The sequence below is a fragment of the Anomaloglossus baeobatrachus genome, chromosome 1 (assembly GCF_048569485.1).
Source record: "Anomaloglossus baeobatrachus isolate aAnoBae1 chromosome 1, aAnoBae1.hap1, whole genome shotgun sequence".
Classification (NCBI taxonomy): domain Eukaryota; kingdom Metazoa; phylum Chordata; class Amphibia; order Anura; family Aromobatidae; genus Anomaloglossus; species Anomaloglossus baeobatrachus.
In genome coordinates this window covers 225,287,836-225,314,805 of record NC_134353.1, presented here as the reverse complement: position 1 = coordinate 225,314,805, position 26,970 = coordinate 225,287,836, and the positions used below count along the sequence as shown (strand labels likewise).

The 26,970-nt window shown below is 46.9% G+C and overlaps 1 protein-coding gene across 2 annotated transcripts; it reads left to right on the top strand.

The window, feature by feature from the left end:
* The first annotated feature begins 949 nt into the window (after positions 1 to 949).
* On the top strand, positions 950 to 26,606 carry SCOC (short coiled-coil protein). Of its 2 annotated transcripts, none has more exons than XM_075348451.1 (4): positions 950 to 1,032; positions 11,423 to 11,494; positions 11,654 to 11,737; positions 24,513 to 26,606. In XM_075348451.1, exons 2-4 carry the CDS (start codon positions 11,473 to 11,475, stop codon positions 24,653 to 24,655), a joined length of 249 nt encoding a protein of 82 aa, XP_075204566.1. In that variant the 5' UTR covers positions 950 to 1,032; positions 11,423 to 11,472; the 3' UTR covers positions 24,656 to 26,606. The 2 variants fall into 2 exon arrangements, with proteins under 2 accessions (XP_075204566.1, XP_075204557.1); XM_075348442.1 differs by having other exon boundaries at positions 953 to 1,036.
* Positions 26,607 to 26,970: the final 364 nt, after the last annotated feature.

Genomic DNA, 26,970 nt, shown 5'->3' with positions numbered 1-26,970 from the left:
CTGTCTGTGCGGGCGCCCCCCTGCCGCCTGTCTGTGCGGGCGCCCCCCTGCCGCCTGTCTGTGCGGGCGCCCCCCTGCCGCCTGTCTGTGCGGGCGCCCCCCTGCCGCCTGTCTGTGCGGGCGGCCCGCCGCCTCATTGTGCGGGCGGCCGGCCGCCTCTCTCTGCGGGCGGCCGGCCGCCTCTCTGTGCGGGCGGCCCGCCGCCTGTCTGTGAAGGCGGCCGGCCGCCTGTCTGTGAAGGCGACCGGCCGCCTCACTGTGGCTGCCTGCGTGTCCGTGCTGGAGGCCCGCCGGCTGCCTGCGTGTCCGTGCTGGAGGCCCGCCGGCTGCCTGCGTGTCCGTGCTGGAGGCCCGCTGGCTGCCTGCGTGTCCGTGCTGGAGGCCCGCCGGCTGCCTGCGTGTTTGTGCTGAATGGGTGTGGATGGGGAGTGGATATGGGCGTGACTGTGAAATGGGTGTGGTTAGGGGGCGTGGCCTAAAAATTTGCCGCGGCGCGCTACGCGCGCCGCAAACTTTGTCCCTCTTTTCCTTCTTTAAAAGTTGGGAGGTATGAGAGATGAAAAAAAATAAATTACTGCATCTTTAAATTAACTCTTCAAAACTTGCATATAGGCCCATAGCGCTTGTTTATTATATAGCTCCGCCCAGTGACGACACCACTAACCTATCAGGTTGGGGTAGAATAGCCAGTCACAATCTGCTGTATTTTTTAGCTAGCCAGGATTTGTTATCATAGACTCGATGCAGAAAAGATAAGATAAATGTGTCTCCAGTGCCGTAATTGTACTTTTAGTGCAGTAGTCATATTTGTATAGCCCATTGTTACTGTGCTGTAAGGAGCTGGCTTCACAAACATGGCTCCAGTAGTGAGGACACAATCAGAGACAACGTTTTACCCGACGCTGGGTGTTTGGCTCTGACGTCACTACGTTGGGTGGCACGCACGGCCGGTGTCGCAGAGGAGGGGCTGGGGAGCGGAGAGCAGTGGAAACAGTGGTTTATCAGACGAGGCTCCGTGCAGCGGCGGCCCCGGTAGGTGAGACCGCAGCGGACTCCCGTGTAGTGCGCGCCCCGGAGCTGCCGTACGTGCGCGCCCACCTCGGGTGAAGGCGTCCACAGGAAGGTCTGAGGCGCAGCAGACGTGGAGCTCCAATTAAAGGGGCAGCTCCCATCAGTGCTTGTTATTCATTGGCCGTGCCCTCACTAATGATCCCAATATGCCAGCATAATCCCAGCAATATAAGTGCCCACACACCGGCCTGTCACTGTGCTGGCTGGCAGTGAATAGAACTACATTCAGATGCACACAACCCTCGTCAGAGGCCGGGGTAGACCTGTCCAATCCTGGTGGCTAATGCCCGGGGTAGCCGTGGCCAGATATGGTTATGTCTGTAATAGAGAGGTCTCCATTCTGGGGGACATCGGGGGTCTCGTGTAGGGACCGGCCTCTAGCGTCATTATGGGCAGGATCTGGTGGGGCGAAACAGATTTTTTTTTGTAGCGTTAATGATTGATTTTTTTAAGGGACCTACATTGAGTTGTATCCAAACGTTCGGACCACAGCGGTCACTCAATAGTTAATAATGGATCAGTCTCTACATGCAGTCTGATCAGCGTCCGAGTCTGACCGGCTCTCCATACACGGCTGCTAGGCCAGTCCTTCCATCCGTATAGGCTGTCGGTGAATAATTTTGGATAAGTAATGATGATTTTTTATTTCTATATCGCCCACATATACCGCAGCACTTTACAATTCAAGGGGACATGTACAGAAAATAAAGATATTACACAATAGCACAATTCAGGGTCCTGCTCGCAGCTGACAGACCGTGAGAAACCGGGGAGGCACAAAAGGTGAATGGTAAAACGTGCTTGTACTGTGGGGTCCGGCCATCAATATAATAGGGGATTCACACAATGCTGCATGGGTCGGTCACCAGCCGGTATGTGTGCAGAGGGGATACAAGGGACCAGAATGGTAAGAATATTTTGTATGGGGATAGTTAGATAAGTGAGGTGATAGGCTAGTCTGAAGAGATGTGCTTAAAACTGTGGGTATTGGTAATTAAGCAAATTGTCCTGGATAGTGCATTCCAGGGAATTGGCGCAGCTTGCAAGAAGACTTGGAGATGGGAGTGGGAGGCTTGGATTATTGAGGATGTCAGTCTTGAGTCATTAGTAGAAAGTTATCAATGGCACTTCTTAATGAATGGAGAGATCGGAGTGCACTTTCAAGTTCCAAGGCCACAGAGCTTCATATATAAAGAAGGCACGCCCAAATAGACTGCAACGTGTTTTTATTCAAATGTACTTAAAAAAATGTTTACGGTGCCACTGGACCTTCTTCAGTTGCACATTGACAAGAGAGATGTCTGTATGGGATGGCGCGGTATCCACCGCCGCATGGAGGCCGCATTGGCTTCCACGCCATCCCATACAGACATCTCTCTTGTCAATGTGCAAATAAAGAAGGTCCAGTGGCACCGTAAACATTTTTTATGTACATTTTAATAAAAACACGTTGCAGTCTATTTGGGAGTGCCTTCTTTCTATATTGAGTCATTAGTAGAACTGAGGGCACAAGTAGGGTGAGGGAAGAGATGTAGGGCGGTGCAGAACTGTAGAGAGCTGTGAGTGATAAGTTTATATTGTGCTCTATGCTGGATGGGTAACCAGTGCAATGACTGGGACAGGGCATAGGCATCGGTGTACTAGTTGGATAAGTGAAGGGATTTCCAAAATATCAGCTTGAGTTTAGTCTTCTTAGCTGAGTAAGGCTAGTTTCACACTTGCGTTGAACGGTATCCGTTGCATTGCGTTGTGTGATGGATGCAACGGATGTGTTGCATATAGTGGCACAACGGATGCTGCAAAACAACGCAATTCGTTTTGGTTTTTTTTTTTTTTTTTACAGTTTTACCGTCTGCAGACTACTGTGAACGATCAGCTGATCGCTAACAGTAGTCGGCCGCCGGGTGATCAGCCGATCACTCACAGTAGCCGGCCGCCGGGTGATCAGCTAATCACTCACAGTAGCCGGGTGATCAGCCGATCACTCACAGTAGCCGGCCGCAGGGTGATCAGCTAATCGTTCGGTCGCCGACAATGTGTGTGGGGGGCGGAGTGCGAAGTGGGTGGAGCCGAGCGGGGCCATGGCTGAGGACGTCAGTGCCGCGGGGACTGCATCGCTGGGGGACAGGTGTGTGTGTGGGTGTGTGTGTGTGTGTGTGTGTGTGGGTGTGTGTGTGTGTGGGTGTGTGTGGGAGCGGCGCTGAGCGGGGAAGTGTCGGGCTCCCGACACACGTAACCAGGGTTCCTTGGTTACCCGATGTGTACCCTGGTTACGGGTGGAGGGAGCCAGAGAGAGCATGCGCAGTGAAATCCAAAGGATTCCGCTGCTCAAAAAAACGTTACATGCTGCGTTCCTTCCGCCCGACGCAGCGTCAAAATAACGACACTGCGTCGTCCGCCGGATGCAACGCTGACACTTGCGTTACAGTGTGTCATCCATACAAGTCTATGGAGAATAGCGCAGTGCGTTAACGGACTGCGCTATTCTCCATAGTGACGGACTCCGCTGAACGCAAGTGTGAAACTAGCCTTATCAGTGGCCATTACAACGGTTCCTTTTTTTCTGCCTGGTTTTACCAAAACTGGAATGAGGATAATACAGGGATGCTAGTCATGTTGCCCCCAATATGCTGGAATAGGGGCACAACGTGCATTTATTTCTGGGCTGATTGGATGAATACAGTTTCCATATGATATCACTAAGGGCGTAGATACATAGGCAGACTTCAGGGGTATCGCGGCTGTGGTGTACGTCCCCAAGGCAGATTTCAGGACCCCATACTAGAACAGTACAACACAAAGCTGCATGCAGGAGCCATCCACACAGTGGCCCTGATGGTGTAATATCATCGTGTGGCTCGGAGAAGCTGCTTTTGGCATTCTATTTACTACCCTATGTAATGCAGGGCACATGAGCGTCTGTGAACTGTATACTAAATAATTCAGGTAATCCTGTCCTCCCTGATGGTAATGTCTGCGTGACTGGGGGAGCTCCTTAATGGAAATCCATTATTGCTCGGCCTTCCAGGCACACGGTCACAAGGTATTGATGGACTTCAGCCAGCGTTCTGGTCGTGATGTGGAAGTAATATGGTCACCCTGGCTGGTGTGCTGTCATTTTCTATTTTACTTGCCACATACTCAATGGTTACTGTATACATGGAAAAAAGGTTTTGGACCTGCAGTGGGTGGTTCAGTATATAAAGAACACATTGCTTCCACCAACTAATAACTATCTTATATCAAGTGTAACTTTTATTACATCTACTAAAAGGAACCTGTCACCTGTAAAAATGGTATTAACCTGCACATATGGGGTTAATCTGCAGGTTATTAGCATTTGGACCTGCCTGGTGCCTGCACCACATTAAACCTCCACTGCTGGGAGGAAAAGAACTTTAGGCTATGTGCGCACTAGAGCTTTTTACCTGCGGATTTACCCGCGGATTTGCCCTGGAAATTTCTTGAGAAATGTCTGCAATCTTTGTGCAGACATTTCCCATGAAATTCAATGAGAAAAAAAAATAGTTGTGCGCACTGTGCGGATTTTTCTCAAGAAAATTTCTTGAGAAAATTTTCTCGAGAAACTTTCTTGAGAAAATGTGCATGTCCATTAATTTCCGCAGGTACCTGCGGTATTCCGGGGGTATTCCGCAAGTAGCAATGATGTGCGGTATACCACCGGAATAGCCGCGAATTACCTGCGGGAATGCTCATCGCTGCCTGCGGTTTTGCAGGAAGCGATGTCATTATGCCAGGAAGAGGAGGCGGAGCAGAGTAAACACAGACGTCGCACTCCCTGGACGCCGCACAGAAGCACTTCCGTGCGACCTCCAGGTGCCCGTGCAGTCTGTGTCCTGCTCCGGCCTTGCGGCTGCCTGCACTGCAGGGTGTCAGTGTCTGCCCGCAGTGTCAGCAGTCTGTCACGCGGCAGCGCAGGCAGACACTGACATCCTGCAGTGCTGGGAGCCGCGGGGATGACGATCGCTGCTGTCAGGAGGTGAGATCATTACCTGCTGTGACGATCTCCTGCCGTCACCGCGGTCACTGCTGTCTATGCCCGTCTCGCGAGCGGCCCGAGACTGTCACTAGCGGTGACGTCACGGGCTCTCGCGATACTTCTGACAACGCGGCGGGCATAGAAGTCAGTGACAGCGCTGACGTCAGCAGTACAGGAGATGATCACAGAAGGTAATGATCTCATCCATGCTCCTGATGGCAGCGCTCGTCATCCCCTGCAGTGACCTGAGCTGACCTATTGATGTTAGCTCAGGTCACTGCATTGCTCTCCCAGCCAATGGGGAACATTCTGTTCTTCATTGACTGGGACAGCGACTATGGTATGGATCGCCGTGCCCCCCCCCTTATTGGATTACGCCGGACGTGGAATTGATTGTGCTCTTTTCAATAAATTGGCTAAAGAGGGAATGTTTTGGGGAGTGTTTTTTCAAATAAAACTTTTTTTGTTGTCTATTTTTTAATTATTACTGACTGGGTTGGTGATGTCGGGTATCTGATAGACGCCTGACCTCACCAACCCCAGGGCTTGATGCCAGGTGACATTACACATCTGGCATCAACCCCATATATTACCCCGTTTGCCAACGCACCAGGGCGCGGGATGAGCTGAGGCAAAGCGCCAGGATTGGCACGTCTAATGGATGCGCCACTTCTGGGGCGGCTGCGGCCTGCTATTTTTAGGCTGGGGAGTGTCCAATAACAGTGGACCTCCCTAGTCTGAGAATATCAGACCCCAGCTGTCCGCTTTACCTTGGCTGGTGATCCAATATGGGGGGGACCGCACGTTTTTTGTTTTAAATTATTTATATAATTTAAAATAACAGCGTGGGGTGCCCACTGTTTTGGATTATCAGCCAAGGTGAAGCTGCCAGCGGTGGTCTGCAGGCTGCAGCCGTCTGCTTTACCCTAGCTGGCTACAAAAAATGGGGGGACCTCACGTCGTTTTTTTTTAATTATTTATTTATTTTATGGCTAAATACAAGGCTAAGCACCCTTTAGTGCCACATGAAAGTCACTAAAGGGTGCCAGCTTAGAAAATGCAGGGAGGTGGAACATTATATAGGTTTTTCTTATCTATCCCTCTATCTATCTATCCCTCTATCTATCTATCCATCTATCTATCCATCTATCCCTCTATCTATCTATCTATTCATCTATCTATCCCTCTATCTATCTATTCATCTATCCATCTTTCCCTCTATCCATTATCTGTCTATCGATTATCTTTATTATTTATTGCAGGGACAAATCCGCGGCAAATCCGCGGCACAACCGCATGCGGATTTGGTGCGGATTTTTTCCCCAGGTCCGGAAATCTTTCACTGGCAGAAGTTTCTCAAGAAATTTTCTTGAGAAACTTCACATTTCTAGTGCGCACATAGCCTTAATCCTCCCTGCAGTATTTCAGTTTCAGTCATGGGGGTGGTGATGTAGTTTCAGTCACCGCTCAGTTTACGCAGAGCAGCTGCTTTACCCACCCCAGCACTGACTGACAACCGCACTACATTAGAACCAGCTGTCAGTTAGTGCGGGGGTGGATACAGCAGCTGCTCTCCATACACTGAGCGGAGACTGAATCTGCACCACACCAAAACCGGAATGCTGCCGAGAGGATTAGGCTGGGGCCACACGGGGATCTGCTGCGATCCCCTCGCATGACACTCGGCTCACGCTGGCAGTACAGAACCGAATACAGAAAGTGCTGTCACAATAATGTGGCTATAATGTATTTATATCAGCCTGATGTATAGATATATATGTAGTTTCTAAACCAATCACAGTTGTTACACGTACATGTTGTATGTGATTTTCACGGATTCAGCACATACCCATTATAATCTATGGTGTTATTCACATATCCGTTTTTTTACGGTATCAGCGCCAGTACAAGTCTATAGTCTGTGAAAAACACGTACAGTACGCGGATGGCATCAGTGTGTAATATGTGTGTTGATTAAACTCTGATCCAAGTGTCCGCTTAGTGTGATCATTCACTCAGGGGAGGGATTCTTAGCACATGGGAGAAGATGACACAGAAATCGGGTGTCATCCAAGTGCAATCCTATTATTTTGATGCACCCATAGACTGGAGTGGGTGCGCACCATCTAATTTCTGCTGCCAATCACAGCGTGCTGCAAATTTTTTTTCAGCATGAGAAAAAATACACTGATGAGCACTGCTCCATAGAATAACATTGGTCCAAGTGCAATTCGCTAAAATATGAGGTAGCACTCATCCGTGTTATAGACTCGTGTGAGCGAGCCCTTGGAGTAAGAAAGGTTAGGGGCCACTGTGTTAACCGATATAATAAAAGTTGTGTTTTAGATGGTTATCGGTTGTTATCCAATAGGATATAACAGTCTCAATGCGATAATTGTTACACCGCATGTATCCTAATGATTTGGAGCTTACTGGGCCTGAGCTGAGTGGCTCCCTATGAGACCTGATTTCTGAAAACCATGGTTAGCGTTCTCTAGTCCCGTACAGAAAAGGGTCAGTAAAAGGATTGTCCACCTATAAAAAATACTCAAAAATCACAACGTACCTCTTCAGTTCCCCACCAATCTCCTCATCTCTTTTTAAACAATATGCCCGTAATGTCATGCTTTAGCACTTGGCTGTCCAGTAGAAGTGGACCCGTATGTCTCATACTCAACCAACGCTGCATGCAAGTCCTCACTGTGATCAGTCTCAGGACCCTCATTGCAGAGATCGGGGGGAGGGCCCACAGAGGTTAGACATGTCACTGTTCCTGTGGATAAGCAGTAGACCACCATTGTTTCATAGTTTCATAGTTTTAAAGGTTGAAGGGAGACTCTAAGTCCATCTAGTTCAACCCGTGGCCTAACATGTTGATCCAGAGGAAGGCAAAAAAACCCCCAATGTGTTAAATAAGCTCCAATGGGGAAAAAAATTCCTTCCTGACTCCACATCCGGCAATCAGACTAGTTCCCTGGATCAACACCCTGTCATAAGCTCTAATATACATAACTGGAAATATTATATTTTTCAAGAAAGGCGTCCAGGCTCTGCTTAAATGTTAGTAGTGAATCACTCATTACAACATCATGCGGCAGAGAGTTCCATAGTCTCACTGCTCGTACAGTAAAGAATCCTCGTCTGTGATTATGATTAAACCTTCTTGCCTCAAGACGTAGCGGATGCCCCCGTGTTCCAGTCGCAGGCCTAGGTGTAAAGAGATCTTTGGAAAGGTCTCTGTACTGTCCCCTCATATGTTTATACATTGTGATTAGATCCCCCTAAGCCTTTGTTTTTCCAAACTAAATAACCCCAAGTTTAATAACCTGTCTTGGTGTTGCAGCCCACCCATTCCTCTAATAATCTAGGTCGCTCTTCTATCTACCTGTAAGATTATGCTATTTATAACCTTCTATACTTTTGCTAACAAGAAATGCATCCATTCCTCTCTTAAATTCATTCAGTGAGTTGGCCACCACCACTTCTTCAGGAAGAGAGTTCCAGAGCCTCACTGCTCTTACCGTGAAGAACCCTCTTCTATGCTGATGTAGGAATTTTCTTTCCTCCAATCGAAGAGAATGCCCCCTTGTTCTTGTCATAGTCCTTGGTACCAACAGATCATGGGAGAGATCTCTATATGGCCCTCTGATATATTTGTACATATTTATTAGGTCTCCCCTAGGTCTTCTCTTTTCTAGAGTAAATAGACCTAATTTTGATAACCTTTCCGTGTATTGTAATGCACCCACTCCATTTATTATTTTAGTAGCCCGCCTCTGAACCCTTTCAAGTTCAGTAATGTCTTTCTTGAGCACCAGTGCCCAAAATTGCACACAATACTCCAAGTGTGGTCTGACGAGTGATTTGTACAGAGGGAGAATGATGTTTTCATCTCGTTCCCCCAGACCTCTTCTAATGCATCCCATCACCCTATTTGCTTTGGAGGCTGCTGCCTGACACTGGGCACTCCAATTTAGATTCTTATTGACTAAGATGCCTAAGTCTTTTTCCATGTCTGATTTCCCCAGCGGTTTCCCATTTAGTAAGTAATCGTAGCATCTGTTTCTCCTTCCCATGTGCATAACCTTACACTGAGTTGTTGGACAACTCCTTTACAGTTACATAGGCCTCTTGAGAAAGGTCCTGTATTTGTTTCCAAGCTGTTTTTTATTCTCATGGTTATAATGAGCGGACATTATGGCATGCACACAAAGTATGTGGGTGTGGATCTTCAGCCTTCATGTTAGTAGTGATGTCACTGCTGGCAGCCTAGATGCCCACGTGTGGGGGACATTTGCATTTTCATGGCTCTCAAAAAGAATCTAGGACGCTTCATTTAAAGGGAACCCTGCCTAACTGTCCCTGTATCTAGTAGCATAGATAAAGAGATCTTTACAAAAAGTATTTTCTAAATATCTTATGCTAATGAGGCCAGGGACTAGTCACAAGAGTGTTACTTCCTTTGACTAGTTGCCCCCTTAGCATGTTCTGATCGAGCGCACTGAGCTGAAAACCAATGGTGGCAGCAGAGAGATGAGAGTGACCATGTCTCTGACGCTGCGCAGTCATTAGCATGTTAGCAAGCCCACACGGACATGCTAACATGCTAAGGGGGCTGACTAGCCAAGGGAACTAATGACCTTGCGACTAGTTGCTGGCCTTATTAGCATGTTTATAAAGAATCTTTAGAAATACTTTTACTAAAGTTCTCTTTATCTTTGCTGCTAGATACAGGGACGGTGCCGGGAATAGCAATATACACCAGAACTGCTCTTGGGTCTGGGTACATGTTGCACCTGACAGGTTCCCTTTAAAGGTACACTGTCCCCAAGTCATCCCCTTGTTTTTTTTCTTCTGTATTTTTATTTTTAGCACAGCTGTTTTTCCAAATCCTAGTGATTGGCTGCTACCACCAAAGAGAGCACATTTAGTGAAAAATATCCCCTCCAGGGACTTATGCAACAAAAACGTTGTTATGCACTGCTGCCCATACATTACAGATCTGGCCTATCAGATTGGCTCTCCGCTATTGTGCCTATAGGAAGACCCTGATTGGAAGACCCCTTTTTAAGATCTGTCTCTGCCCTAATAGGACATAAGGACAGTGGTTATCTTTATAAGACGGCCCCAATAAGAATGACATGTCACATATGCATGGTGGTATGTTACTTTACAGTCCTGTGCGGGCACATTGATAGAATATTACCATCTTACAAGGCGTTTGTAATGTTTAATATAGAACTGGTAAAAGTTTAGATGGCTAAATCTGTAACCTGTATGTACCATATTTTCGGACCATAAAGACGCACTTTTTTCCCCCAAATGTTGGAGGAAAGTGGGGTGTGTGTCTTATGGTCTGAATGTAGGGCTGCAGGGAATGAGGGTGCTGCGGTGGAGCGGGTCATCAGCGGCACGAGCAGGCTGTAGCAGCCTGCCGTGACCACCTGGACTTGCTCATTTAATATGCACGCCCATCCTCCCGCCCATCATCTCTCAGTGCTGAAGCCGGCACTGACAGGTGGGCGGGGTGATGGGTGAGGGATAAACAGCCGGCCTGCATGATCACCCCTGGCAACTGCAGGCTGGAGTGATCATGTGTGGCTGTATTCACTGCCCCCCGAACATCATCATCACTGCGGGGGGCAGTGAATCAGTATATTCACCTGTCACCGTTCCCCTGCAGCATCATGATCTCCTCCTGTCTGTGCCGGTCAGCTGACTTGCGTGGAGACTAGCGGTGCGCAGAGCAATGACGTCATCGCTGTGCGCACGTGTCCACACGCAGCCGCCGACACAGACAGGAGGAGGTCGCGGTGCTGCAGGGGGACGGCTCCACTCAGCGGCTCTGCCGCTGACATAGACGGTAAGAGGAGCGGTGCTGCAGGGAGTGAGGTGATGTAAGGTGAGTATGAACGTTTATTTTTTTTTTTATGTGCCACAGGATGCGGCCATACACCAGGATGATGGGGGTATATGAGCAGGATAGGGCTTTATTATGAGCAGGCAGGGGAGTATATGAGCAGGCTGGGGAGTATATGAGCAGCATGGGGAGTATATGAGCAGCATGGGGAGTATATGAGCAGGACATTACCCCATAACAGTGTCAGCAGCAGATCCTCGCCCCATAACAGTGTGTCATGACCACATTTTTTGCTTAAAATTTTATTTTCCTATTTTCCTCCTCTAAAACCAGGGTGCGTCTTATGGTCCGGTGCGTCTTATAGTCCGAAACATACGGTATGCATAATGTCAGCCATGATTCTCTATTACTTTAGTGCTGTAGCTCCGGCTTTATGTGCTGTCATTACTGTGTTTGTGTCTATATCTGCTTATATACCTTTTATCTCCTAGATTTCAGCTCATTGCAGTTGCAGTTGTCTTCGCAAGACTTGCCTTCAACAATGATGAATTCTGATATGGATGGTATGGATAATTATACGTTTTATTCCCATGATATGCATACTTGTATTGGTGGAATTGTCTTAAAACATTGCCATCTGTAGAATAAAAGCTTTAGTGAAGCATAGGATTAGATCTTTGTAATGTATTTTTCCTCTTCTAATGAATGTATTGCCTTTTTAGCTCTTGACGTAGAAAATCAGGTAGAACTGGAAGAAAAGACGCGGCTTATTAACCAGGTGTTGGAGCTTCAGCATACATTAGAAGGTAAAATGGAGTTATTTCTTTTTCTTCTGATACTTTCATTTTCTGTATCTCTTCCGGAGAGTTATTCCCCCATGGAAAGTTAAAGCATCACTCCAGCGTTTTGTTTTTTTTTTTTCTAATGGTGCTTCTAATCTAAGCTCCCTGCCACTGGTATTATGCTCACCCTCCGGCGTCTTCCCCTCTTACTGACGCCACTCCGGTCCAACGGGGCTGTCTTGTGCCTGTAACTTCTGAAAGGCTGGAAGTCAGAAGTTATGGCACAAGCTCTCAATGCAACTCTATGAGAGCAAGAACGAGGCTCTCATAGACTTACAGCGAAGAGTGACCTCCGTCTCGCTCCATGAATACTGGAGTGATTTGGCAGGCCACAAACTGCCTGAGACAGATGAGAAAGGTGGCGATAGAAGATGAAGATGGCAGTGGGAAAGTATAAGAGTAAGGTCAGGGAACATGGAGTTAACCCCTTCACGACCATGGACGGATATATCCGTCATGGAGCGTGTCCCGTTAAGCTCCACCCCCTGCCGCGGGCAGGCGGCGGCGGTCGGCACACATCAGCTGTTTTCAACAGCTGACGTGTGCCTGCATTTTGCGAGTGGAATCGCTTCCACTCGCAACATTTAACCCCTTAAATCTCGCTGCCAAAGTCTGGCAGCGAGATCTATATGCGCGCGGCCATGATTTTTACTTACCGCCGCCCCCACCGGAAGTCACGTGCGTGATCACGTGACTTTCGGTGGTTGCCATCGTAGCACAGGGTCATGTGCTGACGCCTGCAGCTATGAAGTTTTACTTTCGTTTTCCCTCGGCCGGGAGCAGAGAGAAACAGGAAGTCACTGTATCTGCTGTTTCCAGCTGTATAGCTGTGATCAGCAGATAGATCAGAGCGATCGGATTGCTGATCGCTATAGCCCCCTAGGGGGACTAGTAAAATAAAATAAAAAAATAAAAAAAAAAGTTTAAAAAAAAACAAAACCTAAAAGTTCAAATCACTCCCCTTTCCCTCCCATTGAAAATTAAAGGGTTAAAAAATAAATAAATATACACATATTTGGTATCGCCGCGTTCAGAAATGCCCGATCTATCAAAATATAAAATCAATTAATCTGACTGGTAAACGGCGTAGTGGCAAAAAAATTCCAAACGCCAAAATTACGTTTTTTGGTCGCCGCACGTTTTATGCAAAATGCAATAACAGGCGATCAAAACGTAGCATCTGCGCAAAAATGGTACCGTTAGAAACGTCAGCTCGAGACACAAAAAATAAGCCGTTACTGAGGTATAGATCCCAAAAAATTAGAACGCTACGGGTTTCGGAAAATGGCGCAAAACGTACGCCACTTTTATTGGACAAGCTTGTGAATTTTTTTAACCCCTTAGATACAAGTAAATCTATACGTGTTTGGTGTCTACAAAGTCGCGCCGACCTCAGGCATCATACCCACACATCAGTTTTAACATATAGTGAACACCGTGAATAAAACATCCCAAAAACTATTGTGCCATCACACTTTTTTTGCAGTTTTTCCACACTTAGAATTTTTTTGCTGTTTTCCAGTACACCATATGGTAAAACTTATGCTTTCATTTAAAAGTACAACTTGTCCCGCAAAAAACAAGCCCTCATATGGCAAGATTGACGGAAAAATAAAAAAGTTACGGCTCTCGGAAAATGGGGAGCAAAAACGCAAAAACGGAAAGTGCCTCGGGGCTGAAGGGGTTAAAGCAGCACTCTAGCAGTAAAATAAAAAAAACACTGGAGTTGGAGTGGTGTTTTAAGGCCATATGTTTTGACCATTCGACTGCTTCCAGACCTGGCCATTAGTATGATTTCAATTTGTTGCTCTTTATTCATACGCATTTTTTTGGGTATCAAAAATATAAAAAATACAATGTTAAAAACCATATGTATGGAAATTAATGGCCCATCCTGTATAAAACAAGCTATACAGGGTGGTCCAAAGGTAGGTGGACAGAAAATAACATGGTGTAGAGTGAAACTGACTCAGTTGCCCTTAGCAACCAATCAGATTCCACCTTTCATTTTCCAAAGAGTCTGTGAAGAATGAAAAGTGGAATCTGATTGGTTGCTAAGGGAAACTGAGTCAGTTTCACTTTACACCACGTTTGATAAATCTCCCCCTTCATAACCCTATTACACATACTGTCCACCTACTTTTGGACCACCCTGTATATAAAAAGCAGTGTTTATACCACCATTTTTGTGTGTACTTGAGTGCTGTTCTTTCACGTTCACTTGTATATTGCCGGATCATGCCCGTCTTTGCCCTTTTGAAGGGATTTCCCAGCTTGGACAGTTATGACATATACAGTTAGGTCCAGAAATATTTGGACAGTGACACAATTTTCGCGAGTTGGGCTCTGCATGCCACCACATTGGATTTGAAATGAAACCTCTACAACAGAATTCAAGTGCAGATTGTAACGTTTAATTTGAAGGTTTGAACAAAAATATCTGATAGAAATTGTAGGAATTGTACACATTTCTTTACAAACACTCCACATTGAAACAGCAGAAAAAAAAAAAAAGTCTTTAAATTTGCCTTATATTACATCATATCCCATGGCCCAAGAGTAAGTAAGAAGGTTTAAGAATTATTCGCTCTTATATGTCATTTAACCTTCTCACAATTTTTATATCCCATGTAATATTTATATGCTTGACCCAACCAATTAAAGTTTTTCTATGTGCAACTTACTTTGGTGTTGGTGGTTCTTGGGCCATGGGATATGATGTAATATAAGGCAAATTTAAAGACTTTTTTTTTTTTTTTTTTTCTGCTGTTTCAATATGTTCCTGAAGTTGTTGCCTTTTACCTTATATAAGTCTGCTTTAACTGTCCTGGTTGTTGCTAACTCCACATTTTAGGAGGTCAAAAGTAATTGGACTGATAAACCAAACCCAAACAAAATATTTTTATTTTCAATATTTTGTTGCGAATCCTTTGGAGGCAATCACTGCCTTAAGTCTGGAACCCATGGACATCACCAAACGCTGGGTTTCCTCCTTCTTAATGCTTTGCCAGGCCTTTACAGCCGCAGCCTTCACGTCTTGCTTGTTTGTGGGTCTTTCCGTCTTAAGTCTGGATTTGAGCAAGTGAAATGCATGCTCAATTGGGTTAAGATCTGGTGATTGACTTGGCCATTGCAGAATGTTCCACTTTTTTGCACTCATGAACTCCTGGGTAGCTTTGGCTGTATGCTTGGGGTCCTTGTCCATCTGTACTATGAAGCGCCGTCTGATCAACTTCACGGCATTTGGCTGAATCTGGGCTGAAAGTATATCCCGGTACACTTCAGAATTCATCCGGCTACTCTTGTCTGCTGTTATGTCATCAATAAACACAAGTGACCCAGTGCCATTGAAAGCAATGCATGCCCATGCCATCACGTTGCCTCCACCATGTTTTACAGAGGATGTGGTGTGTCTTGGATCATGGGCCGTTCCCTTTCTTCTCCAAACTTTTTTCTTCCCATCATTCTGGTACAGGTTGATCTTTGTCTCATCTGTCCATAGAATACTTTTCCAGAACTGAGCTGGCTTCATGAGGTGTTTTTCAGCAAATTTAACTCTGGCCTGTCTATTTTTGGAATTGATGAATGGTTTGCATCTAGATGTGAACCCTTTGTATTTACTTTCATGGAGTCTTCTCTTTACTGTTGACTTAGACACAGGTACACCTACTTCACTGAGAGTGTTCTGGACTTCAGTTTATGTTGTGAACGGGTTCTTCTTCACCAAAGAAAGTATGCGGGGATCATCCACCACTGTTGTCATCCGTGGACGCCCAGGCCTTTTTGAGTCCCGAAGCTCACCAGTCAATTCCTTTTCTTCAGCGCTCTATTGGGAGACCCAGACGATTGGGGTATAGCTACTGCCTCCGGAGGCCACACAAAGCACTACACTAAAAAGTGCAAGGCCCCTCCCCTTCTGGCTATACCCCCCCGTGGTATCACGGGTTCTCCAGTTTTCAAGCTTTGTGCGAAGGAGGTCAGACATCCATGCATAGCTCCACAGATTTTAGTCAGCAGTAGCTGCTGACTATTTCGGATGGAAGAAAAGAGGGCCCATATAGGGCCCCCAGCATGCTCCCTTCTCACCCGTTGATGGTGTTGTAAGGTTGAGGTACCTATTGCTGGTACGGAGGCTGGAGCCCACATGCTGCTTTCCTTCCACATCCCCCTGAGGGGCTCTGAGGAAGTGGGATCCTGCCGGCCTCAAAGCTCTGACGCCGGGCTCCATCCACAGACCCATTTGAACCTGCTGGATACGGAGCTGGAGTACCGTTCAGGGACATGGCCCTGCACCATTACAGGTACTCTGTGTCCCCGTACACACAGGCACAGCACACTCCAGACTTGCTGGGTGTGCTAGTGCGCCGGGGACAGTAAAGGGTTACAGTCACTGCAGCTTTGCTGAGTGACTTTGTGTATTGGGAACTACCACGCCGGACGCTCCGGGAGCGGCGGCGCGGCTGGGACTTGTAGTTCGCCGGGGACTGGGCGCCGACCGCGCTTTTACGGCGGCGGCGCTTATAAATCCAGTCCCCGGCTTCTGCGGCCTAGTGCCGCTTCGTTCCCGCCCCCTCCCTGTCACTCAGGGAAGGGGACAGGCGCTGAGCAATCAGCAGCGCCGAGGGCTGGAGCCTTTTTACATGCTCCAGCCCTCTCACTGCACACTGTCGGACGCCGGATTCCCGCTCTGACTTGGGGCACGCCCACGGCCCGCCCCTCCTCACACGAGCTGGGGAAGACGCCGGCAGCCATTACTGCAGTCCGAGCTCGGACTTTCGGCAACCAGGCAGGACGGTGGCGACCATACACCCGCTTATAGGCGGGCGGTAAGCGGCACACATAGTGCTGACCCCAAGATATACTGCAGTGTGTACATGTGTATTTTAACTGCATAGGTCGCTATATGCCCGCTTGGAGAGCGACACATCAGCAGCAGGAAAGCAGGTGTGCTAAGGCACAGGCTTTCTAGGCTGCTTGTATTGCACGTACTGAAGTGTTCATTTGTGTTTATGCTTCTATGCTATACACTGCACTGTACAGTCGCTAGTCTTAGCTATATTCTCCTGGAATGGCTAGACTACAGCAGCAGAAAACCAAGGGTGCTGGGGCACACGTTTTTTTCTATGCTGCTTGTATTGCATGGGCTGCAGTGTGCATTTGTACTTGTGCTTGTATGCTATACATTGCACTGTATGGTCACTCTTCTGGGCTATATTCCCCTAGATGACTAGTCTACAGCAGCAGAAGAGCAGAGGTGCCAGGGCACAGGCTTCTATGCTGCTTGTATTGCTTGTGCTGCAGTGTTCATTTGTACTTTATGCTTGTATGCTATACATTGCACTGTACGGTCACCAATCTTGGCTATATACTTCTAGATGGCTAGTCGGCAGCGGCAAAAAAGCAACACAGATTTTCAGTGCTGTTTTTACTACATGGGATGCTGTTCATGACACCGTCCCATTGTGTGCATGCTCCCCTGTAGCACTTCGTCTGCCGGGGTCTCTAGCACTTCGTCTGCCGGGGTCTCTACTAGTCGTGGCCAAAGAAACCACCTGTCATCCCTGTCCAAGGACAGGGACGGAGTTGCAGTTTCGACAGATATATTGTCATAAGATAGAGACTTGCAGTCCAGACAGGCCATGGGCAATCTTCCTGACCAACCTCATTTGGAACGGGGGGGTCCCAGGAGGACTCTCTGTATGATAAGGCGGCTCTCCAGGACTTTGATCCTGACATCGCTATCAATCCGGATACACCGGATGGTAACGCCATACGGAATGATCCTATAGCGTCCATCAATGGAAGGTTGGATCTTTCTCCCTCAGCTCCCCCAGTGGAGGAGTCAGCTTCACAGCAGGAGAAGTCCCTTTTCAGTATCTCAAACGGATATTGAGTATTTTTCTGGCCACGCTGACTTCAGAGAAGCAGTCCAGAAACACCACGCTTACCAGATAAGCGTCTTCTCCAAACGTTTTTTAAGATACACGTTATCCCTTTTCCCCTGACGTGGTCAAGCGCTGGACCCAGGGTCCAAAGGTGGATTCTCCAATCTCCAGGCTTGCGTCTAGAGCCATAGTTGCACTGGAGATGGGGCTTCACTTAAAGATGCCATTCACAGACAGATGGACTCTGGTTGAAATCTGTCTAGGAGGCTATCGGCGTGTCGGTTGCTCCGGCATTCACAGCCGTATAGGCAACCTAACCTTTTCAGCTGTTCTTGCGCAGCTGGCCTTGAGCACATGTACATCTGTACCGCAGAGGCGTCCGTAACTCCGCAATGTCTGCACTGCGACTTACCCTATTAATGCTGTCCTAAAAGTACAGTCGAGGTTTCGGTCCTTCCCAAGCTCGGGCAGGTCCCAATTGTCCTCGTGCAAAAGGGCTACAAAACCTCAGACGGGCTCAGATTCCGGCCGGGCTCAATCACGCCCAAGGAAGGCAGCCGGAGGAACCGCTACCAAGGCGGTCTCCTCATGACTCTCAGCTCTCTCTCTCTCTCCGCATCCGCGGTTGATGGCAGACTCCCCCGCCTTTGGCGACATTTAGCTGCCACAGGTCACAGACCGGTGGGTGACGGACATTGTGCTCACGTGCACAGGACAGTGTTCTGTTCTCGTCCTCCGACTCCATTCTTCAGAACGGCCCCACCTCCCCACCGAGCAGATGCCCTGCTGCAGGCGGTGGACGCTCTAAGAGCAGAAGGAGTGGTGATCCCTGTCCCCCCTCAGGAACGAGGGCGAGGGTTTGTACTCCAATCTCTTTGTGGCTCCAAAAAAGGACGGCTCCTTCCGTCCTGTTCTGGACCTAAAACTGCTCAATAAGCATGCGAACGCCAGGCGGTTCCGGATGGAATCCCTCCGATCCGTCATTACCTCAATGTCTCGAGGAGACTTCCTTGCCTCAACAGACATCAAAGATGCCTATCTCCACGTGCCAATTGCTACGGAGCACCAACGTTTTCTACGTTTTGTGATAGGAGACGACCATCTTCAGTTCGTAGCTCTGCCATTCGGTCTGGCGACAGCCCCACGGGTGTTCACCAAGGTCATGGCAGCAGTGGTAGCAGTCTTGCACTCTCAGGGACACCCGGTGATCCCTTACTTGGACGATCTACTCGTCAAAGCACCCTCCCTCGAGGCATGACAACGCAGCCTGAATGTTACGCTGGAGACTCTCCAGACTTTCGGGTGGATCATCAATTTGGCAAGGTCAAATCGGTCACCGACTCAATCACTAACGTATCTCGGCATGGAGTTCACACTCTATCAGCGATAGTGAAGCTTCCGCTGAACAAGCAGCGTTCACTGCAAACAGAGGTGCAGTCTCTCCTTCAAGGCCAGTCGCACCCCTTAAGGCGCCTCATGCACTTCCTAGGGAAGATGGTGGCAGCCATGGAGGCAGTTCCCTTTGCGCAGTTTCATCTGCGCCAACTGCAAGGGGACATTCTCCGCCAATGGGACGGGCAGTCAACCTCCCTGGACAGGAAAGTCTCCCTTTCCCAGACGGCCAAGGACTCTCTGCAATGGTGGCTTATTCCCACCTCATTGTCACAGTGAAGATCCTTCCTACCCCCATCCTGGGCAGTGGTCACGACAGATACGAGTCTGTCAGGGTGGGGAGCAGTTTGTCTCCGCCACAGGGCTCAGGGGACGTGGACTCAGCAGGAGTCCACCCTTCAGATCAATGTTCTGGAAATCGGGGCAGGGTATCTTACCCTACTAGCTTTCCAGCAGTGGCTAGAAAGAGAGCAGATCCGAATCCAGTCGGACAACTCCACAGCGGTGGCATACATCAACCACCAAGGAGGGACGCGCAGTCGGCAAGCCTTCCAGGAAGTCCGGCGAATCCTCATGTGGGTGGAGGACACAGCATCCACCATATCCGCAGTTCACATCCCGGGCGTAGAAAACTGGGAAGCAGACTTCCTCAGTCGCCAGGGTATGGACGCAGGGGAATGGTCCCTTCACCCGGACGTGTTTCAGGAAATCTGTCGCCGCTGGGGGGTGCCGGACGTCGACCTAATGGCGTCTCGGCACAACAACAAGGTCCCGGCATTTATGGCACGATCGCGCGATCACAGAGCTCTGGCGGCAGACGCCTTAGTGCAAGATTGGTCGCAGTTCCGGCTCACATATGTGTTTCCACCTCTGGAACTCTTGCCCAGAGTACTGCGCAAAAAATCAGATCCGATTGCAGCCGCGTCATACTCGTCGCCCCAGACTGGCCGAGGAGATCGTGGTACCCGGATCTGTGGCATCTCACGGTCGGCCGACCGTGGTCACTACCAGGCTGGCCAGACTTACTGTCCCAAGGGCCGTTTTTCCATCGGAATTCTGCGGCCCTGAACCTGACTGTGTGGCCATTGAGTCCTGGATCCTAGCGTCTTCAGGATTATCCCAAGGGGTCGTTGCCACCATGAAACAGGCTAGGAAGTCCACCTCTGCTAAGATCTACCACAGAACGTGGAAGATTTTCTTAACTTGGTGCTCGGCTCAGGGAGTGTCTCCCTGGCCATTTGCATTGCCTACTTTTCTTTCCTTCCTGCAATCGGGGTTAGAAAAGGGCTTGTCGCTCGGCTTCCTTGAGGGGGAAGTCTCGGCACTATCCGTGTTTTTTCAGAAGCATCTAGCACGTCTTTCTAAGGTGCGCACGTTCCTACAGGGGGTCTGTCATATCGTACCCCCGTACAAGCGGCCGTTAGATCCATGGGATCTCAACAGGGTATTAGTTGCTCTCCAGAAGCCGCCTTTCGAGCCTCTGAAGGAAGTTTCCTTTCTCGCCTGTCACAGAAGGTGGCGTTTCTCGTTGCGATCACATCGCTTCGGCGAGTGTCTGAGCTGGCAGCTCTGTCATCCAAGGCTCCCTTCCTGGTGTTCCACCAGGACAAGGTAGTGCTGCGCCCCATTCCGGAGTTTCTCCCTAAGGTCGTATCCTCATTTCATCTTAATCAGGATATATCCTTGCCTTCCTTTTGTCCTCATCCGGTTCACCGGTATGAAAAGGACTTACGTTTGTTAGATCTGGTGAGAGCACTCAGACTCTACATTTCCCGCACGGCGCCCATGCGCCGTTCCGATGCACTTTTTGTCCTTGTCGCTGGTCCGCGCAAGGGGTTGCAGGCTTCTAAAGCCACCCTGGCTCGATGGATCAAAGAACCAATTCTAGAGGCCTACCGTTCTGCGGGGCTTCCGGTTCCTTCAGGGCTAAAAGCCCACTCAACCAGAGCCGTGGGTGCGTCCTGGGCATTACGACACCAGGCTTCGGCTCAACAAGTGTACCAGGCAGCTACCTGGTCCAGTCTGCACACTTTCACCAAGCATTATCAGGTGCATACCTATGCTTCGGCGGATGCCAGCTTAGGTAGAAGAGTCCTGCAGGCGGCAGTGACACCCCCGTAGGGGAGGGCTGTTTTGCAGCCCTAACATGAGGTATTTCTTTCCCCACCCAGGGACAGCTTTTGGACGTCCCAATCGTCTGGGTCTCCCAATAGAGCGCTGAAGAAGAAGGGAATTTTGTTACTTACCGTAAATTCCTTTTCTTCTAGCTCTTATTGGGAGACCCAGCACCCGCCCTGTTGTCCTTCGGGATGTTTTTTGTTGTTTGCGGGTACACATGTTGTTCATGTTGAACGGTTTTTCAGTTCTCCGATGTTACTCGGAGTTAATTTGTTTAAACCAGTTATTGGCTTTCCTCCTTCTTGCTTTGGCACTAAAACTGGAGAACCCGTGATACCACGGGGGGGTATAGCCAGAAGGGGAGGGGCCTTGCACTTTTTAGTGTAGTGCTTTGTGTGGCCTCCGGAGGCAGTAGCTATACCCCAATCGTCTGGGTCTCCCAATAAGAGCTAGAAGAAAAGGAATTTACGGTAAGTAACAAAATTCCCTTCTTTTCTCAGAATGTACCCGACTGTAGATTTTGCTACTCCAAGCATGTCTGCTATCTCTCTGATGGATTTTTTCTTTTTTTTCAGCCTCAGGATGTTCTGCTTCACCTCAATTGCGAGTTCCTTAGACCGCATGTTGTCTGGTCACAGCAACAGCTTCCAAATGCAAAACCACACACCTGTAATCAACCCCAGACCTTTTAACTACTTCATTGATTACAGGTTAACGAGGGAGACGCCTTCAGAGTTAATTGCAGCCCTTAGAGTCCCTTGTCCAATTACTTTTGGTCCCTTTAAAAAGAGGAGGCTATGCATTACAGAGCTATGATTCCTAAACCCTTTCTCCGATTTGGATGTGAAAACTCTCATATTGCATCTGGGAGTGTGCACTTTCAGCCCATATTATATATATAATTGTATTTCTGAACGTGTTTTTGTAAACAGCTAAAATAACAAAACTTGTGTCACTGTCCAAATATTTCTGGACCTAACTTGTATACACCTATTTGGAAAGTAAGGATAAGCTTGTGTCAGTACAATAGACCTGACCAGAGAGAGACATGACCACGTGTGGCCTCTTCTCCATCTCTCTTATTCTCGCTGTCTGCCTTTCCTAGCTGAGTAGAGTTCAGTTGCACACAGTGATTTTTTTTTTTCCTCTAGCACTATATTCACCGCAGCTGTTTTGTTACAGAATTCCCCGTCATCTGAATATGTTTGTTTCCGCCTATCTGTTAGTATATATATATATATATATATATATATATATATATATATATATATACTATGTATATATACTATATATATAGTATGTATGTATGTATATATATATATATATATATATATGTGTATATATATATATATATATATATATATATATATATATATATATATATATATATATATATATTTATTTTTTTTTTTATTTTTTTTTGTTACTTAAATGAATGCATTTTTAGCTATAATAAAATTTTACAATTGGGTTTCATTAAATGTTTTGCACCATTTCAAAGCTCCTTGTTCCCAATGCACAAATTAGAGGCCATCTGTGACTTCATTCTGATAGGGAGTTTGTAACACGGAGCTCTTCCCAGAAGCTCAGAGAAAGACAGATCAAAGTACCAACATTTGTCAGAACTAGCTGACTGATTTTTGGTTACCTCATTCTTCACCCAGCAATTGTCAGTAAAACACAGAGCCTACAGAAGGCAAACGGTTCAATTTTTTTTAACGAAATCTGCTCTTTATCCCAAAATACATGTGTTTAAGTAAAAATAAAAATTGTTCCCATATGTGCCCATATTTAAATTTGTCTAACCTGGTGACAGATTCCCCTTAAAATCTAAAAATTAGCTGCCTCCTTGCTAGAGGGAGGACTTTAGGAGCATAAAGGGAAAAAACTGTCACCAAGTTTTTCCAACCTCGTCTGAGAGTAACATAATGTAGGAAAATATACCCTGATTCTAAAGATTTATCACTTAGATTACTGGATGCAGCAGTTGTGACATGCCCAGGTGTTTTATGTTGTTGTAGCACAGCTCAGAAAGCTAATCCCACCCACTGCTCTCTGTGTACATAGTCTATTGACAGTGAGCTGCTAATCAGAGGAGGGGCATGGTCAGAACAGGAGCACACAATCTATAGTTAAGCAGTTGTAATCTTTTGGTGATAAAACATTAATTGTATTTAAACAGCCGGACACGGCCTAATGAGTGACACTTCAGTGACATCTGTGTCTCAGTCCCTACCTCATTCTGTTTTAGAATTACATAGCAAAAACCTACTGACAGAATTCCCTTTAATCAATGTACTCAACGCAACAATCAGCTGTTTGTATCAGATCCACTTTTTCCAGGAGAGGCTTTAAAAGACAATTCATTAGAGGCCATGTGGCCTTGCTAGACAAAGCATGGTGGGAACAAATGACTGCTGTGGTGCTCTGCTCTGGCTAATACAGTGGGTCCCGAGTTATCTGAATGTCACAGACTTAAGAATTGCTGTTAAATGGAATCTGTCAGCAGGGTTTTGCTATGTAATCTGATAGCAGGATAATGTAGGGGCAGAGAGCCTGATTCAAGGGATGTCACTTTTTAGGTTGTATGTTGTAGTTTCAATACAAACAGTGTTTTATCAGCAAGAGATTATCACTGCCTGACTAGTTCTCACTTGCAGGCCAGACAGACTAATCTGTTTAGCCCCAAACCCCACCACTGATTAGCAGCTTGCTGATAATATACATTGTACTCAAGTAGCTGCTAGTCAGTGATGTGGGCGGTGGTATTATTCACAGCTCAGCCTCAAACCATTGTTATAATTACAACAGAGAATACAAGGATTCTATAAAAACTGCACCAAGCAGTCCAGTAAGTGACACATCACTGGAATCAGGCTCTCTGCATACACATCATTCTGCTCTCAGATTGCATACTGTAGCAAAAACCTGCAGACAGATTCTCGGGTGGCACGGTGGCTCAGTGGTTAGCACTGCAGTCTTGCAGCGCTGGGGTCCTGGGTTCAAATCCCACCAAGGACAACACCTGCAAGGAGTTTGTATGTTCTCCCCGTGTTTGCGTGGGTTTCCTCTGGGTACTCCGGTTTCCTCCCACACTCCAAAGACATACTGATAGGGAACTTAGATTGTGAGCCCCAATGGGGACAGTGTTCCTGATGTATGTAAAGCGCTGCGAAATATGTTAGCGCTATATAAAAATAAAGATTTATAGTATTTTTTTTAATTATTGCTTTATCATTGTATTATGTGGATCATAGCGGCAATTACTAAATGTAAATCTTATCTAGCTCTTGTCTGATCTAGTCAGCGTTGTTCAGGATCTCCGCTGTTTTGTCTCCAAACAGATCTCTCCGCTCGGGTTGATGCTGTAAAAGAGGAGAACCTGAAGCTGAAATCAGAAAACCAGGTTCTTGGACAGTACATAGAGAACCTGATGTCTGCGTCCAGTGTTTTCCAGACAACAGACACCAAGAGCAAGCGGAAGTAATACCTGATTGTGCTGTGTTGTGCCTGAATAGTGAATATGGGTCCAGTTACCAGAGTACATGCTTTCCCTCGGCTACTAATAAACCTATTGTACAAATGGTGACTGCACGGACAACACTACATTAATGCAATGGTAAAAAGAGTCATTGTGTATTAACAATTCAATGTAAAGGATTACAGCACACGCAGGATTACGTCTTAGGATAGCTCATTTATTTTGCACTGCAAGATCCATTTCAGTAATTACCCCTGTTATATATAGCAGAAAGTGTTCTAGCAAGGCTCCAGTATGATACCCCTCCATGTATGGCGACTGCATCAGTAAGGAAAGCCGTCTATACCAGAGTAGGGCTATACAATAGTTTGCATGATCTTCTGTATGTTCAATCTGTATTAAAGTATGTGCTCGGGAGGGCGGTAACAACTGGTCAGGGCTGGCAGAATACATCCGGTCATCCTCTTGGACATCCTATTACTCCTTGCTCTAATAAATGAAGATGGCGCGTTCCCTTATTCTCCTATTAGGCAGAACAAGCATTTACTCTAGAGATGTACACATGTTTGCATCATCACTGCTAAGTGGTTACCCACTCATAACTGCTGGTTGTGGGGGGTCCCAGCTTGGACACAAGCTTTAAAGGGGTTGTCTGCTTTAAACAAGTTATCACCTATCCACAAGATGGATGGTAGAGTGCACCAATCATCAGAACATAAAACTTTTCTTAGATTCGAGTGACGGTTCGCATGCTCAAAGTGAGCTCCACTCATTCCTTATGGGTCTGCCGAATTCTGCGCTTGGCTTTTTCCAGCAGCCCATAGAGAATGATGGTGGTCAGGTGACCCAATCTGCCACGTCATCTATTGGTGATAAAAACTCGCTGATTGGTGCGGGTCCCGGTGGTGGGATACCCACTGATCAGCAATTTCTCATCTATGCTGTGGATAGGTGACATCTCTAAGTAATACAGAGTGTAAACGCGTACGTTCCAGATGATGATATGGTGATAACTGGATGTGCTCCTTACCACTTGCCTTGTAAGAAATGCCACATGCAGTTTTCTAGTTATGAATTATCTGGAACATGAACAGTTTCACTCCTTCCTCGGTTTTATGTTGCTTTTATACATTCGTTCGTCTATGTTTTCGTGTAGCCTTCTATTGTGAAAGGCCCTCCCTGAGCTTCATCTGTGAAGTGGAAGGAGCTGTCACTGTTGTGACGACCCTTGGGCTTGTGACAGGTAAATTATTCGGTATTACTGCCATATTGCATCATTTACTAAACTGCCAATCGTGATAGAGCTGCACAGAAATAAACATGGATCATGCCCTTCAGTCAGTTCACCGCTGGTGCCATCGTCCTATAGTAATCATCAGCGGACGAGCGGTGCTGGTCATAAGCTGGTCTACACCATCACCGATGATTAGCCGGTCCATCCAGAGTGAGATGTGGAGCCTGTTGCACTCTCGTGTGTCATATATGAATAATGCCTTGTAACGTCCAAAATAATAATCCCCCCAAGATCTTCTTGTCACCCCTTATTTATTAACTTGTTTTGTTTGGCTGAGTGAATGGTTATTAGGTCACAGTTCGGTGTTAGAGAATTCTTGTCTTTTGGACACAGATCCACTAAAGCAGTAAGCTGTATGCTTGACAGACCTATCCTCACCTCATTCCCAAGTTCTGGCCTTTTACACATAATGGACTGCAGTGCATATTATGGCGGTGTATGTACCCGACACCTAGAAACAAATTAATGCCCCCTTGATGGCCAGGGCCATGTTCCTGCAGTGCCAATCACCGCTTAGCGTAGAGCATTGTTTTCTGTAATGTGTATAAAGTGTCTCGGTGAGATCTAACGCTATAAATCTTTACATTTACATCCTTAGTCATTCTAATTTATTCTGGAATAAAAATATGTTTCTGAAATAAAGTATTTGGTTATTTTATGCCATTTCTGGGTAATTGTCTTTTCTTTTTGTGATAAAGTTAAAGTAATTAAACAGCGGATAGAGAATCTGGTTTGTTCAGAGTTAAATGTCTGTATGAAGATATTTCAATTGTGCTGATTTTTCCTTCTTTCAGAGTGAAAGGTAGGATAATGTTCATTCTGTATCCACTATTTGGCAAAACATTAAAAAAAAAACCAGTATAAAAACATGAGCTCAGTGCTCATATCACAGCTACACAGTGACCTCAAAATCTGTCTGTACTATGTGTCACTTACTGGGCTGCTTAGTGTAGTTTTGATAAAATCACTGAATAATCAGCAGTAGATTATCATTAGAGGACTACTTGGCGTGCTGTCAGATAGTCCA